At 34.8% G+C, this 16,785-nt stretch overlaps 1 protein-coding gene across 2 annotated transcripts in view; it reads left to right on the top strand.

The window, feature by feature from the left end:
* The window catches only part of RB1 (RB transcriptional corepressor 1), a 200,635-nt gene that overhangs the window by 170,711 nt on the left and 13,139 nt on the right, over positions 1-16,785 (top strand). For both annotated transcript variants that reach the window (XM_047854921.1, XM_047854913.1), the window contains 6 exons: positions 3,732-3,850; positions 7,158-7,300; positions 10,109-10,254; positions 14,865-14,969; positions 15,684-15,797; positions 15,897-16,060. In XM_047854921.1, the coding sequence (XP_047710877.1) occupies positions 3,732-3,850; positions 7,158-7,300; positions 10,109-10,254; positions 14,865-14,969; positions 15,684-15,797; positions 15,897-16,060 (791 nt within the window). The remainder of the gene's footprint in view (positions 1-3,731; positions 3,851-7,157; positions 7,301-10,108; positions 10,255-14,864; positions 14,970-15,683; positions 15,798-15,896; positions 16,061-16,785) is intronic.

The raw sequence follows: 16,785 nt of genomic DNA, 5'->3' as shown, positions 1-16,785 counted from the left end.
CAGGAGTAAAAGGAGGAAAGTAGTAGAAAGTGAGGCCTGGGAGGTAACAAGGGCCAGACATTAAGTTTGGATTTATTCTAGTGTGATGAGAAGTCCTTGAGTAGGGTGGAGGGTGTGAGGAATAGCCTATTAACTCTATTGAGAAGAGCTGGGAGGCAGCAAGAGTGGAAGTGTTGAAAAACAGTTGGAGGATGCTTTTGTGGTAGTACAGACAAGAGAGAATAATGACTTAGACTACAGTAATGTTAGAGATGATGAGAAGTTAGACTTGGGATATATTTTGAAGTTAGAGTCAGCATGACTTTCCTGGATGGGATAGTGGAGTGTGAGGGAAAAAATAATTGAAGATGACTCCTTTTTTGCTTTGGACAACAGGTTATAAGGAGTGATAATGATATGGGAAAAACTAGAAAAGAGCAAGAGTATTTTGGTGGTAGAGGATTATCGAAGTTTATTTTGCACATAGACCTCAATTGAATATGTTGAGTAAGGTGGAAGAAGACAGACGTTTCTGAAATGATTCTTCCAGTCCATTGGTATCTGGCAATTGGAGGGTTGTTTGTAATTTTTAATTCCTAGCATAGGGCCACTTACCAAGTAGACAAACAACAAATATTGGGTGGATAGACAGATGGAATGTATGAGGTATACATTCATATATTTGAACAGATACATCATCCTTTGTATAAAAGCATTTATTATGTATAAATAAGAACTGAACCATAATAATTTCAAATGCTTACATAGCACTCTGTGCCAGGCTTTGTTCTAAATGCTTAACATGTGTTATTCACTTTATTCTCACAATACTATAAGTTACTATCATGATTAGTATCTCCACATAACAGTTCAGAAGAGTGAATCATATGAGATTAAGCAACTTGTCCAAAGTTATACAACCAATAAGTGGCTGGGATTTGATTCTGTGTGGTGTGGCTCCAGAGTCTCATGCCTGACCACTGCACTGTACTTCTTTCCCACTATCATGACATACTCATTATAAACATACCTATATATCTGTGTTACCACTTGTGTTGGGAGGAGATGGAGGAATAAAAGGGATACTTGAGTGAAACATGAAGACTATTGGTTAAAAAATGCTACCTTAGCCCTTGGAGGAGGCATTCACTTTAGTATAATACTGTTATGCTAATCTGCAGCCCAGCCTGTTGTGCTAATCTGAAGAGAAAGTAGAATGCCTGATTTGTAGTATACCTAAATCCTGTGAAGGCTCAAGTTTACTTGCATTTCTTATTGAGTCTTAGGGTCTCTTAAAATATCATTGAAATAAAAATGGGAATAGGCCACTCCTGCTGAATATATGGATTTATAGATGGATTTATACCCACACTATTTTAGTTAAATAAGTATATTCAATTTGTCAGTGGCTAGAATATGTAAAACATTTTGAATATCACTACATGTATTAACTGGTGTTGTTAGCCTTACCTTACTCCAATGAAAGCCTTTACTTAGATTGCACTTCAGAGTGCCCCTAATGAAAGGAAAGAATAGAAAAGAATTATTTATAATAAAAATCATGTTATGAAGCTGTAGGAAAAAACCCTAATATTATTTATTTTTTAAAGATTTAATTTAACTTGGTTTATTGTGGTTTTAGTCAAACAAGTTTTTAGTTTTTATGTAGTCAAATCAGTTCATCTTTTTCTTTGACTTCTGGATTTTGGTTAAGCCTGCAAAGTCCTTTTTTTTTTGGATATCACAGATCATTTAGTGAAACATTTTAGAAAGTGATGAAAACAATGCTAACATAAAACACAGTAACCACACAAAACCAAGTCTGTCAGCAATTATAAATGTCTAAAATCACTGAAATTTGGTTAAGCGTCCACCTTCAGCCCAGGTCATGATCTCATGATTTGTGAGTTTGAGCCCCACGTTGGGCTCTGTGCTGACAGCTAAGAGCCTGGAGCCTGCTTTGGATTCTATGTCGTCTTCTCCCTCTGCCCCACCCCCACTTGCACTCCATCTCTCTCTGTCTCTCAAAAATGAATAAACATTTAAAAAATCACCCAAATTGGATTAAAAAAAACCCCAAAACCTAAATATATGTTGTATTCAAATAATGTTACTCAGCAATGTTGAAAATAAAAGAACAGAGAAAGGCATATTGGGCTAATAGTAAGAGAAAAAGAAGTCACAATCTTAACATCGGTTTAATAGGTTCAACATACTACAATTAAGGAACAGAAGGCCATGTTGTAATGTTCAAGAATACAATCTTTAGTGAAGATTTGACAGTTCTGAATATACACTCAGTAGCATAGTATTCAAATTCATTGAGAAAAAACTTCTTACATGAAATAGTAAGAAATGCATTATTAGTATAAGGAGACTTTAACTCATGCTTCCCAACCCACCATAGCTCAAGTGGACAAAAGATAAATATATAGAAGATGTAAATACTATAATTAGTAAACATGTAATTGATATATAAAGTTCTATAGGCTGAAAGTAGTTTTCCAGTGCCCATGGAATGTTTATAAAAGTATTTATATATTAGGCCATAAAAGAAAGTAAGTTCCAAATGTAAGAAATAAGCAACTTCTCTGATTATATATTATAGTAGAAAATAATCTTGTGAGATAGAAGGAACGCCTTATCACCTAGAACCTTTTTCTTCAATGTTAAATGGTCCTCATTGTAAAAATTAGTATTAGTAATAATGTTACTCATGACTTCATTATAAAATTTTTAATTATGTTTACACATCACTTTGTGTAAATACTCTTGATCTCAGGGTCATGAGTTCAAGCCCCATGTTGGGAGTAGAGGTTACTTAAAAAAAAAAAAAAAAGAAATAGAGTATATAGTTCTATAATAGAAATAAAGTGATGTTAAGAAGAGATTTTTATCTCTCTGTTCACGAGTGGGAATGGGGTATAACTTACCTTTTTGTGATGTCCTTGACGAGTTTTAGTATCATTGTTATACTAGCCTCATAAGATGAGATCAAGAATGTTTCTATTGTCAGTAAAGTTTGAGTAAAAGTGTAATTATCTGTTCTTTTTATGTTTGGTAGACTTTGCCGGTAAAACCAAAGGTGTTTGATATGCCTAATATTTTCCTTATGGGGAGATTTTTAATTACTGATTCTAGTTTTTTAATAGTTTATATAGGACTATTACTACTTTATTTTATTGTTTAGTTCATTTATATTTCTGTGGAATTTTCTACTTGGTCTAAGTTTTCCCATTTATTGGCATAAAACTATTCATAACAATCCCCTATTATCTTCCTAATTTTTGTGATAATAGTCCCACTTTTTGTTCCTATTACTGTTTATTTCTTCTCTTTTTCTCAATCTGACTGGAGATTTAATTTTTCTAGTTAATTCAAAGAACCAGTTACTAGCTTTGTGATCAAACAGTGCATGTATCTTTTAGTTTCATTAAATTATGCTCATATCTTTATTATTTGTCTTTGTGCCATATTTAGGTATTTTCTGTGTATTTCTCCCTAACTTTTCTTTTCTAACATAAGCATTTCAAGTTATGCATTTTTCTGGCCCTTTATTTTATGTATATAGAACAAAAATTGGCAATCAGTATTTTCAAAGTGAAGAAAAGGATCTCATTTGAATTCTAAATCACTGCTGTCAATTGTAACTAACTTGGTAGCACTCCCCATGTCAGGCAGTAGGATTTTGATATGCACATGGGAAAATCATACTTACCAGTGTGGTTTTAATGTCATCTGGTTTCATATAGGATTCACCTTTATTTGATCTTATTAAACAAGCAAAGGACCGAGAAGGACCAGCTGATCACCTTGAATCTGCTTGTACTCTCAGCCTTCCTCTCCAGAGTAATCACACTGCAGCAGATATGTAAGTAGAATGTATGCTGTGCTATTAACTCAACCTGCAAATAGGTTTTGAGCATGGTGTAATGCAAGATACTATATAGAAACTGTAAGGAATAGAATTTTGAATAAGACATTGTTCTTGCTTTGAGGGAGCAGGAATATAAGATACATGATCCAAGATCATATAAAAGTGGTACCAAGTGCTACTGAAATCACTCATGTTTGATGTAATGAGGATAGTTTTCATGGCAGAGATGGCAATTTAGTTAGGTCTGAAAGATGGAAAGTAGGATTTCTCTATGGAAACTGGAGAGGAAGGAGGAGACAGAAGGTGTTCCAAGAGTCAGAAATGGAATGAGTTCCAAAGTGTAATGCCAAGAAAGTGGGAAACATTTTCAGGGAGTACAGATCAATGCATTTGGGGTAAAGCATAGGATAGGCATAGGGATTAGCGTAGGATATGAAACTAAATCAGTTAATAGGTACACGATGATGATGATGGTGACAATAATGGAAGAAAAAAGCAAATAGCTAATATTTATTGAGGGTTCACTATGGGCTGGACAGTTGGCTAAATACTTGAGATTGTTTTTTTTTTTTCCCATTTGGTCTTCATAACATCCCTATAAGGTGATAAATACTGATATCAGCCTCAGTTCTCTATAAAATAGGAATTAGAGGAATAAGGTAACTTGCCAAAACTCAACAGAAATCAAACCCAAGCAATCTGACCCTGAAGTGCATGCTCCTAAGCATTCTAGCTCTTCTGCCTTTCATAGAAGTGTACCTAATGTTGTTTCTATTTAGTTTTGTCTAGGAATTGACATTATAGTGCTCTGTGATTAGTTCAGGGACTACTTTCCAGAGATGTCCTTTCCATGCTAACTTGTACCCAAACTATTTCTAGCATATGACGCTTCTGCCTTTACATATAAATTTGTTGGCTAAGTTATGCATTAATGTAAATAATCAAGCATTATCTTTTTCTTTAATTCAGTAAGCAGTTGTCTAAGTGCCAGGAAGTTTTCTAGACTCTGGGAATAAAAGGTGGGTAAGGTGGACTAGGTTCTTCTCTTCATAGTGCTTATATTATGGAGGAAGTAAACTAATATATGATGTGCTTTTAGAGTATACTAGGTTTGGGGTGCCCGGCTGGCTCAGTCAGTAGAGCATGTGACCCTTGATCTCAGGGTCATGAGTTCAAGCCCCGTGTTGGGAGTAGAGATTACTTAAAAAGAAAAAAAACTAGAGTATATTAAGTTTTATAATGGAAATAAGTGATATGAAAGCGAGAAACTGAGAGTGTAGGAATGTTTAAGGAAACTTTTTCTAATAAAGTGATATTGCACCTGACACCTCAAGGACAGATGGATGCTGACCAGGCATGAATCTTCATGATATGCATTCCAGGCAGAGCAAACAGTAAGTGTGGTGGCCCTAGGGCAGATCAGACTTAGCTGGTCTGAGGAACAGAAGGAAATCCCAGTGTGCTTGGGGTAAAGTGAGCAAGAGGAGGTTGGAGGTACAATAAGACAAGTTTGGAGAGGCAAACCAGGGCTGGACCTTTTAGGTTTCCATGGGCCATAGGAAGGGGTTTGGATTTTAGAAGGGCAGTGGGAAAGCATTAAAGTTTTAAGTAAGGGTGCAGCTTGCTATAATTTGTATTTTTAAAGAGCCATTTTCTAGCTGCTCTTTGAAGTGCAGATAGGTTTGGAGGAGGGTAAAGAAGAAGTAGGAAGACCAGTTTGGAGATAATTTCCATAGTCCAAGTGAGAGAGGTAGGTGACTTGGTCTAAGATACATCAGTAGAGATAGAAAGAAATGGAAAGATCTAGGATGTATTTTAGAGGAAGATTTAATAAGATTTCGTTTTGCATTGAGTTTGAGGAATTGGGAAGAGGAAGAAATTAAACATAACTCCTATATTTTAGACTTAAGAAACAGGATGTAATGTGGAGCCATTTATTGAAATGGGAAAAACAGAAGGAAGAAATCAAGAGCTCCCCTTTGGCCTTCTTAAGTTTGAGATTCAAGTAGTGATGTCCTGTAGGTAATTGAATATTTGTACCTAGAACTCAAGGGAGATTAACTTCTATCCAAGTTAAATTTGTCTACAATATTATGAATTAGTGAATTGAAGGGAAATACAAGATTGGAAGTAGACTAGACCCTGTTACTTAAAAGATTATGATGGTGATTCCCTTTTCTTAGTGTATTAGTTAACATATGTAGTGTTAACTAATACTATAGTTATATATAATATAACTATATATATTATATATAATATAACTATATATATTATATATAATATATATTATATATATGTGTATATATATATATATAATACTATAGTTAACTATAGTTAACTATATGTAGTGGAAACATCCATAGTAAGGTTTAAATCCTCCTTCTTGCTCAGAATTACTTCTCAGCTACAGGACAAAATTATAAAGTAGCTCTGGATTATCCTATAAAAGGTAACACAAGAGTGGTAGAATGTCAGAAATTGAGATATAATATTTACTAATATCTTCCTTGATTTATGCCTGACATGTTTAGTATACAGGTACAAATCTTCCTTGATAATGTTATCTGAAGTATTAGATAGAATTCTGTACTGTGTAATTTAGGTGGTGTGTGTGTGTGTATAACTTAAGTTTTATCATATATATGAACCATAGTTATCACTGAAACATTTTTTTAAGTTTATTAGCTTAGAGACAGAGAGACAGAGACAGAGACAGAGAGAGAGAGAGAGAGAGAGAGAGAGAGAGAGAGAGATTCCCAAGCAGGCTGTGTGCTGTCAGTGCAGAGTTCCACATGGGGTTCGAACCCATGAACTGTGAGATCATGGCCTCAGCTGAAACCAAGAGTTGGATGCTCTGACTGACCCAACCAGGTGCCCTATCAATGCAACATTTTTAAGAGGAGAATCAGAAACATGACAACACTATTTTGGTGTCAATAACTTATTCTTTTAAGCTAGAGTTATTTTATGATCTCAATCTCACTGTAACTATTAAAATTGAGCATATATATAAATGTAGCTGTCTTTTTTTTTCAAGTAAAGCAGTAACTCCCAGAAAAAGCCATTTCTTAAAATAGTTAGAAATTATAACAACCAGCTTAGTTTTCCTCTTAGGCAGTATCTTTTCTAGCTTGTATTTAAATAGCTTGCTGAATGAAGGAATTTGATGTATAATAACAAACTAAATAGATATGTTTAGATGCATGTGTACAGCTGTGTTTGTGTGTGCATGAGAGACAGAGAAAGAGAAAGAGACTCTTAGCGAACTTCAAATGAAGTCTTTTCCTTTGAATATGTCTAGGTATCTTTCTCCAATCAGATCCCCAAAGAAAAAAGGAACTACACGTGTAAATTCTACTGCAAACACAGAGGCACAAGCAACCTCAGCCTTCCAGACTCAGAAGCCATTGAAATCTACCTCCCTTTCACTTTTTTACAAAAAAGGTTAGTAGATGATTACTTTCAAGAACATGACCTCTGAAACATGGCCCTTCTGCTTACTAGGTTTGACTTTGTCACCTATTATCTCTGTGCTTCAGTTGCTTCATCTGTAAAATGGAAATGATAATAATAATCTATTTTATAATAATAATCTACCTTATAGGGTTTTTGAGTTAATTAAATTAATTAACACATAAATGCTTCAAACAGGGCTTAGCACATAGTAAGCACTCAAAAAGTGTTGGATGTTGGTATTGTTGCTGCTGCCTCGTTTGTTATGCCTTCAAATTTGTTTTTGGAAATGTTTGCCCCTGACAGTACCTCTACTGTTCAGTTGTGTATGTAAAGTTAAGACCGTTAAAGTGTGCTGTGGTCTAGTTCAGGCATATTTCCTGGTAATTAGGTTGTAGAGCATTCTCTCTGTGTGTATGAGGTGGGGCAGTTGTGTCTGTGCATGTGTATATATAGCTGACCCTTGAACAATGTAGGGGTTAGGGGCGCTGATCCCCCATGAAGCCAGAAATCTACATACAGCTTTTGACTCCCCAGAAACTTTACTCATAGCCTACTGTTGACTAGAAGTCTCACCGACAGCGTAAACAATTGACACGTATTTTGTATATGTATTATATACTGTACTCTTACAATAAAGGAAGTTAGAGAAAAGTGTTATTAAGAAAATCAGGGGTGCCTGGATGGCTCAGTCAGTGAAGCATCCAACTCTTGACTTCGGCTTAGGTCATGATCTCACAGTTTCATGAGTTTGAGCCCCTACCTCAGGCTCTGCGCTGACCCTTCAGAGCCAGCTTGAGATTCTCTCTCTGTCTCTCTCTCTCTCTCTGTCTCTCTCTCTCTCTCTCCCTCTCCTTCTCCCTCTCCGTCCTCTCTCTCTCTCTCTGTGTGTGTCTCCTCTGCTCATGCTCCGTCTCTCTCAAAATAAACTTTAAAAAAATCATAAGGAAAATACATTTATAGTACTGTCCTGTATTTATAAAAAAAAATCCATGTATAAATGGACCCTCACAGTTCAAACCCATGTTGTTTAAGGGTCAGCTCTGTGTGCAGGTGCACACGCACTTGAAGCTCTCTGAAGGAACATGAAAAGCCAGATTCCTCTGTGATAAATACTTTTTCTGATTTTATTCAGGTCAGAAATATACTGAGTTTTATAGGCATATTGTAACATATCCCTTAAGTTAGAGCAGTGTTAGCGAGTGTGGTCCCCAAAAGCAGAATCCACCTCACCTGAAAATTTGTAGAAAGGAAATTTTTTGTTTAGGCTCCACTTAGAACTATACTCAATCAGAAACTCTAGAAGGACATGCAAAAAAAAACCAAACAAACAAAAAAAGAAAATCCTTATTTTAACAAGCCTTCCAAGGCAAGTCTAATGCATGCTAAAGTGTGACCCAGTAGAGTAGTTACCTTAAAAATTCTGACTACTTTATGAGTCTTTGAAAGGTGTAATTAAAACAAAGGTCATTAATATATAAAGTTGATGGGAAAAAAACCCTCAATTTTGTGTATTCCTTTTCTCCAAACCTGTATCCCAGTAGTATTTTTTATAGACTCTCTAAATAAATCTTATGTTAGTATCCAAGGGCTAGTTTGCCTTCTATGTACATAGCTCTGCACTAAGACTAGGGATTATTAGCTCATAAAGAAAATAGTGATGGAGGTAGCTGAGGTTACTGTTAAAATGCTGTTTACTGTTGGTGGGAATGCAAACTAGTGCAGCCACCCTGGAAAACAGTATGGACATTCCTTAAAAAGTTAAAAATAGAATTATCCTATGATCCAGCAATTGCACTATTAGGTATTTACCCAAAGGATACAGAAATGTAATTTGGAAGGGATAACACGCACCCTGATGGTTATAGCAGTATTATCAACAATAACCAAATTATGGAAAGAGCCCAAATGTCCATGGAAAAGAAGAGGTGGTATGTGTGTATGTACGTGTATGTGTGTACACACACATATATACATACATATGTGTATATACACACACGTGCGCATATATATATACACACACACAATGGAATATTAACCATCAAAAACAATGAAATCTTGGGGTGCCTGAGTGACCCAGTTGGTTAAGTGTTCGACTCTTGATTTCAGCTCATGATCTTATGGTTCATGGATGGGTTCGAGCCCCACATTGGGCTCCATGCTGAGCATGGAGACTACTTGGGATTCTCTCCTTCACTCCCTCCTCCCTCTCTCTCTCTCTCTCTCTCTCTCTCTCTCTCTCTCCCTCCCTCCCTCCCTCCCCCCCCCCTCTACCTCTGCCCTCCCCTGCCTGCATGCTCTCTCCCCCCTCTCTCTCTCAAAATAAAAAAGAAGGATGAAATCTTGGCATTTGCAACAATGTGGATGGAGCTAGAGAGTATTATGCTAAGTGAAATAAGTTGGTCAGAGGACAGGTACCATGATTTCACTCATTTGTAGAATTTAAAAAACAAAAAAAAAATGCACATAGAGGAAAAAAAGAGGCAAACCAAGAAACAAACTCTTAACTATAGACAACAAGCTGTTGGTTACCAAAGGGCAGGTAGGGAGTGGCTTAAAGAGGTGATGGGTATTAAGGAGGGCACTTGTGATGAGCGCTGGGTGTTGCATGTAAGTAATGAATCAGTGAATTCTACACCTGGAACTAATATTACATGTTAACTAACTGGAATTTAAATAAAAACTTGAAAAAAAGGTGCTGTTTAACAGTGTTATGGTTATAACAATTTAATGTTCTGAAAAATCCACTTGTAATTGAAAATGAATAATAAACATGATTAATTCCCCTTATGTCTCCAGTGTACCGACTGGCCTATCTTCGACTAAATACCCTGTGTGCACGCCTTCTGTCTGACCACCCTGAACTGGAACACATCATCTGGACCCTTTTTCAGCACACACTGCAAAATGAGTATGAACTCATGAGAGACAGGCATTTGGATCAGGTAATAATGTAGTTCACTTCTCTTCTCCTACTTATTTGTTAACTCTATACTGATTTCTTAAAAGATTAGATTCAAATGAGAAGCCAAATCAATTTTGCAGACTTAATATATGTGCACTTGTTAGCTACCTTTTGTAATTTTGCTGTACTTCTTAGAGCTTTGGAGCTTGAGAGTATTTTAGTAACTTGCTTAATGACCTAAAAGATCTTGTTTACACAAATCATTGAAGAAACCATTTATTGTGGACTTTTTCTGTCTTGTGGTAAACTAGATTTCATGTTAGTATGGAAAAAGCATGAAATTTAAGAACAATTTGATCTGGGGGCACCTGGGTGGCTCTGTCGGGTAAGCGTCTAACTTTGGCTCAGGTCATGATCTCGCTGTTCATGAGTTCAAGCCCCGCATCAGGGTCTGTGCTGACAGCTCAGAGCCTGGAGCCTGCTTCAGATTCTGTGTCTCCCTCTCTCTGCCCGTCACCTGCTTGCACTCTGTCTCTCTCTCTGTCTCTCAAAAATAAATGAACATTAAAAAACTTATTAAAAAAACCCAAGTTTATCTAAAACAGTGCCTACTGTTTGAATGAATGAACAAACTAATGACTAAAAGATTTAATTTACAGAGAACCATCTCTCACATCTTCATTTTTCTTCTATGTACCGAATAATAAGAATATATATATTTTTTTTAGTAACAATTTATTGAGATGTGATTCACATACCATACAAATTAAAGTATACACCCCAGTGGTTTTTAGTATATTCATGGAGTTGTGCAAGCATCGTCAAACACTTTTAAAACAGTTTTTTATCATGCCAGAAAGAAACACCATACCCTTAAGTACTTACCCCCTGTTCCCCCACTCCCTCCATCCCCAGGCAATACTAGTCTTTCTATCTCTGTAGATTTGCCTATTCTGGACATTTTTAATAATTGCAGTCATATAATATGTTGTCTTTTGTGTCTGGCTTCTTTTATTTAGTATAGTGTTTTCATTGCTTATCTGTGTTATAGCTTGTATAAGTACTTCATTCCTTTTTATTGCTGAATAATATTCCATTGTATGGATATACCACGTCATATATATCTGTTCATCATTTAGTGTACATTTACTTTATATTTTTGGGCTACCATGATTAATGTTACTGTGAACATGTATGTACAAGTTTTGTGTGGATATATGTTTCCAGTTTTCTGGATGTATACCTGACAGGGTGTCAGGTCATATAATAACTGTGTTTAACCTTTGAAGCCTGGCCAGATTATTTTCCAACTTACCCACACCATTTTACATTCCTACCAGCGGTGTATGAGGTTCTAGTTTCTCCACATCCTCATCAACTTCTTATTTGCTTTTTTAATTATACTCATCCTAGTGCGTATAGAATGATATCTCTTTATGGTTTTGGTTTTCATTTCCCTAATTGCTAATGATACTGATTGAACATTAAACACACTTTTCATGTGCTTATTGGCCATTTGTTTATCTTCTTTAGAGAAATATCTATTCAGATCATTTACATAATTTTTGAGTGTCTATTTATTATTGATTTATAAGGGTTCTTCATGTTGTCTACATAAAAGTCCCTTATTTCATATGATTTGCAAGTGTTTTTTCCAGTTCTGAGTTGTCTTTTTCACTTTTTTGATGGTGTCCTTTGAGGCACACAAGTTTTAAATTTTGATCATATTCCACTGGGTGTTGTATGGAAACCAATTTGACAATAAATTATACTTAATATAAAAAAATTTTGATCATGTTCAGTTTATCTGTTTTTTTTCTTTTGATGCTAGTGCTTTTGGTGTCATATCTAAAAAACCATTGCCAAATCAGAGACCACCAAGGTTTATCCTTATTTTTCTCCATTTTTCTCAGAGCCTGGGAAAAATGAGTATGAACAATTTAATGTTCTGAAAAATCTACTTGTAATTGAAAATGAATAATAAACATGATTAATTCCCCTTCTAGCTCTTACGTTTTTTTTTTTTGAGTTAATTTTTCTGTATGGTGTGAGATAGGATTCTAACTTCGTTCTTTTGTGTGTGAATACTGCTTGTTCCAGCACCATTTCTTGAAAAGTCTTTTCTTTCCCTCTTGACAGTTGTCAAAAATCAACTAACTATATATATGTAAAAGTTCATTTCTGGTCTCTTAATTGTACTGCATTGATCTGTAGGGAAGCATGATACCCCAGTTTTACTCTTCTTTTTCAAGATTTGTTGTGCTGTTCTGAAGCTTCCATTTCTGTATGAATTTTAGGATCACCTTGTCAATTTGTACAAAGAAGGCAACTGGAATTTTGATAGGGGTTGTACTGAGTCATAAGTCAGTTTGAGCAGCTCTGTCATCTTAACAATATTAAGTATTCCAGTCCATGAACATGTGATGTCTTTCCAGTTATTTAGATGTTCTTTAATTTTTTCAGTAACGTTTTTAAGTTTTCAGAGTACAGTCTTGCATTTGTTATATTCAATTTAGACCTAAGTAGTTGATTCCTTTTAACATTATTGTAACTGAAGTTGTCTCTTTAATTTCTTATTTGGATTGTTCATTGCTAGTGTATGGAAATACAATTAATTTTCATATATTAATCATATTATCTTACAGTTTTGCTGAAGTAATTTATCAGTTGTAATAGTTTTTAGTGGATTCCTTACTATTTTCAATATATAAGCTCATATATCTTCAAATAGAGGTAGTTTTACTTCTTCCTTTGCAATCTAGATGACTGTTATTTCCTTTACTTGTCAAATTGCTTTGGCATAGAACCTCCAATACAGTACTGAATGAAAGTGGTGAAAGGGGACATCCTTGTCTTATTCCTGACCTCAGGGGAAAGCATTCAGTCTTCCACCATTAAATGTATTGTTAGCTATGGAGTTTCTGTATATGCCCTTTATCAGGTAGTGGAAGTCCCCATCTATTCTTAGTTTATTGAGTGTTTTTATCACAAAAGGGTATTGAATGCTGTTTTCAAATGCTTTTTTCTGTATCTATTGAGATGATCATTGGGTTTTTTCCTTTTTATTGTATTGTGGTGTGTTGTATTAATTAATTCTTCAGTATGTTAAACCAGCCTTGCATTTCTGGAATGATTCCTACTTGGTCACATAGCACATTAGATATGCTGCTGATTCAGCTTGTTTTTGTTAAGGATTTTTACATCTGTAATCATAAGAGATAATGGTAATTCTCCTCTGATGTCTGTTTTTGAGTACTACTGACCTCACAGAATTAATTGGAAAGTGTTCCCTCCTCTTTTAATTTCAGAAGAGTTTGTGAAGAATTGGTATTGATTTTTTTTTTTAATGTTTGGTAGAACTCACCAGTGAAGCCATCTAGGCCTGGGCTTTTGTTTGTGGATAGTTTTTTATTATTAATGAAAGCTCATATTTTCTATTTCTTCTTTAGTCAGTTTTGGTAGTTTGTGTCTTTTCTTAAAATTTTCCAGTCCATCTTAGATAGTTGTTTTGTTGGTATGCAATTGTTCATAATGTTCCCTTAAAATCCTTTTATTTCTGTAAGGTCAGTAGTAATGTTCCCAATAAGAATATTTTTAGCAAAAGGTACACTAGTGTATAAGGGTATAACCTACAAATATGTATATTTTACAAGAGAATAAATATTTGGATATATAAATTCTAGGATGTTGGATTTTTAAAAGTAGGCACTCATTGCCTTTTTGGTTCTGCTTTTCTACAATATAGAAAGACAGTAGTGCTAAGGGTTTCTAAAGAGATTAGGTATCTTGAATCAAGAAGATTTTTGCAGAGAGAAACCTTAGGAAAAGAACTGAAGTAGGAAAAAAATGTGAATTAGCAAAGAAGTTATTGGATGGCATTCTGAATGGGGAGACCAGAATTGGGGCTGGTAGGTTGCTGAACAAGGGATGGTGAATAGATATTCCCGGCGATAGTATATATAAGCAAGAATGTTGCAGAGATATGAATACTTAAATTTGGCAATAAAATTCATGCAAATGAATAAAGTTTTATTTTTAAGTTCATAGAGAATAATTTCTAATCTAATTTTTATATTAAATTTTTTTATTGAAATATAATATGCATATAGAAACATCCATGTATCATAAGGATACATCTTAATGCAGATTCATCAGCTGAACTCACCTGCATAACCTGCCTCCAAATCAGGAACATTATCTACAATACAAAGACTCTCTCCTGCCCCTTGCTAGAAAGTCTCCTTACCACTATCACCAAATGTATTCAGTATTATTTTATCTGATAGTTTGAACCTTTTACACAACTGGCTTTTTTTCTTTTTAAGTGCTAGTTGCACAGTTAACTCATTCGAGTTTCAGCTTTTCTGGGAAAAATTTAAGTAACGGGTGAAGGTTAGAGTTATTTACAAACCAGATGATCAATTCTAATAATTGAGATTTGGCTATTTGCATTTTGTCCCTTAAACACAATTTGGGCTAAACACTTCACATCAACTTTCAAACTGGGCTCAGGATTAGAAAAAATAATCCTGTAGGAATTTAAGCTTCCGTTTTTTTTTTTTTGAAGCTAAAAGAAAGATAACAGAGTACTCTTTAGAACACAACTATGTAACAAAATTCTGATATTTTTATATTACATTGATTTACTAGATTATGATGTGTTCCATGTATGGCATTTGCAAAGTGAAGAATATAGACCTTAAATTCAAAATCATTGTAACAGCATACAAGGATCTTCCTCATGCTGTTCAGGAGGTAAGTAACCTTCCATGGTAAGATTTTAGATATATCCATATCCATAATATAGATAACTTAAGTCATTAATTAGACCATATATTCTGACCTTATTATATAAATTCACCTGTCAACTTTTTACTTTTATGTTATTAATTATTTGTAACTAAAATGGAATTAGAAAGTTAAGACATTTTAATATCCAAATTTATATTTTAAAGTTAATAAGGAATACTGTATCCCTCCAACAAAGAGGAATATTTGTAATAAACTTTACATGTATATATACATAAAAAATACCTGTGATGTTTCAGGGCACCTGGGTGGCTCAGTCAATTAAGTGTCCAGCTCTTGGTTTCGGCTCAGGTCATGATCTCATAGTTCATGAGTTCAAGCCCCGCATTGGGCTCCATGCTGACAGGGCAGAACCTGCTCAGGATTCTCTCTTTTCCTCCCTCCCTCCCCAACTCTTTTTCTTTTTCTTTCTCTTTCTCTCTTTCTCTTTCTTTCTCTCTATCTCAAAGTAAATAAACAAACTTTAAAAAAAAAATGCATCACATTTCACTTCTGGTAGAGCAGCTATAATCTAAACCTAAGAAGGCTTTTTCAGGTGATTTTTTACTACATAGTATGTGATTCTTACTGTTCAAACATATTATGAATTATTTATAAAGAAAATCTAAAGAGATAAATTTCTAAATTCATTTAACAGTTGTTTTTATTCTTCCTCCTCAGACATTCAAACGAGTTTTGATCAGAGAAGAGGAGTATGATTCCATTATAGTATTCTATAACTCAGTCTTCATGCAGAGACTTAAAACAAATATTTTGCAGTATGCTTCTACCAGGGTATGTCGGAAGTATCCTTTGACTGGGAAACTCTATTTATAAAACAATGGATCTCATTAAAACATTAAAAAAATAATCTACTTTTTGTTTTTGCCTTAGCCCCCGACTTTGTCACCAATACCTCACATTCCTCGAAGCCCTTACAAGTTTTCTAGTTCACCTTTACGAATTCCTGGGGGAAACATCTATATATCACCCCTGAAGAATCCATATAAAATTTCAGAAGGTGTGCCAACACCAACAAAAATGACTCCAAGATCGAGGTTTGTGTTTTCTCTTTAGGGAAGGGGCAAAGAATAAGAGGAGATTGTTTTGACCCAAGCACAAAAATATAAAGCTTTCTTCATTTAAAATGAATGACAATTTATATTAAGTGACATGGCAAGAATTTGGTAGAAAAGATAAATAATGTTTACTTAAATAGTTTTGCAAATTTAGTCATCAACCTTTCTGGTTGCTGGGATCTATTTTTTGTGAACAGAGAACAACTTTTGTAATAAGTTTAAAATCACTTTCATATTTTTGCAAGTAGACAATCTGCTAAGCAAAGTGGATTACTTTCAGTTAAGAATTTTTATTCTGTAGATTTATTGAATGTCCTATAAGCTCAGTGAACTTGTTCATCTTGCTTTGTTGTTAAAATGTAGATGACTGATTAAATGTAGATGACTGTAAATTAAGTCTTTAGAAGTCCATTCTTAATTCTGCCTGCAGTTTCCTTACATTACTTGGGGCAGGTGTCAGGGCTACTATGGAAGGGTGCTGTCTATCAGGGAGATGATGAGTATGAAGCTGTTTTAAATTCCTAGATGAAAGGTTCTGTGCAACTACAAATCATTATATCATCTTCTACATCCAACCACAAGTGCTTTCTGGCTTTGAAGTGCTTCCATTGACTTATTATATGTTATCATGGGCAGTTTGAAACTGACTTAATTTGTAGAGTGGTAGGCAGATTAGGAAGTATAGTTAATGTAGTCTCATCTCC

The sequence above is a fragment of the Prionailurus viverrinus genome, chromosome A1 (genome assembly GCF_022837055.1).
Source record: "Prionailurus viverrinus isolate Anna chromosome A1, UM_Priviv_1.0, whole genome shotgun sequence".
Lineage (NCBI taxonomy): Eukaryota > Metazoa > Chordata > Mammalia > Carnivora > Felidae > Prionailurus > Prionailurus viverrinus.
The sequence above is the reverse complement of the archived record's forward strand: the minus strand, read 5'-3'. Positions and strand labels throughout refer to the sequence as shown.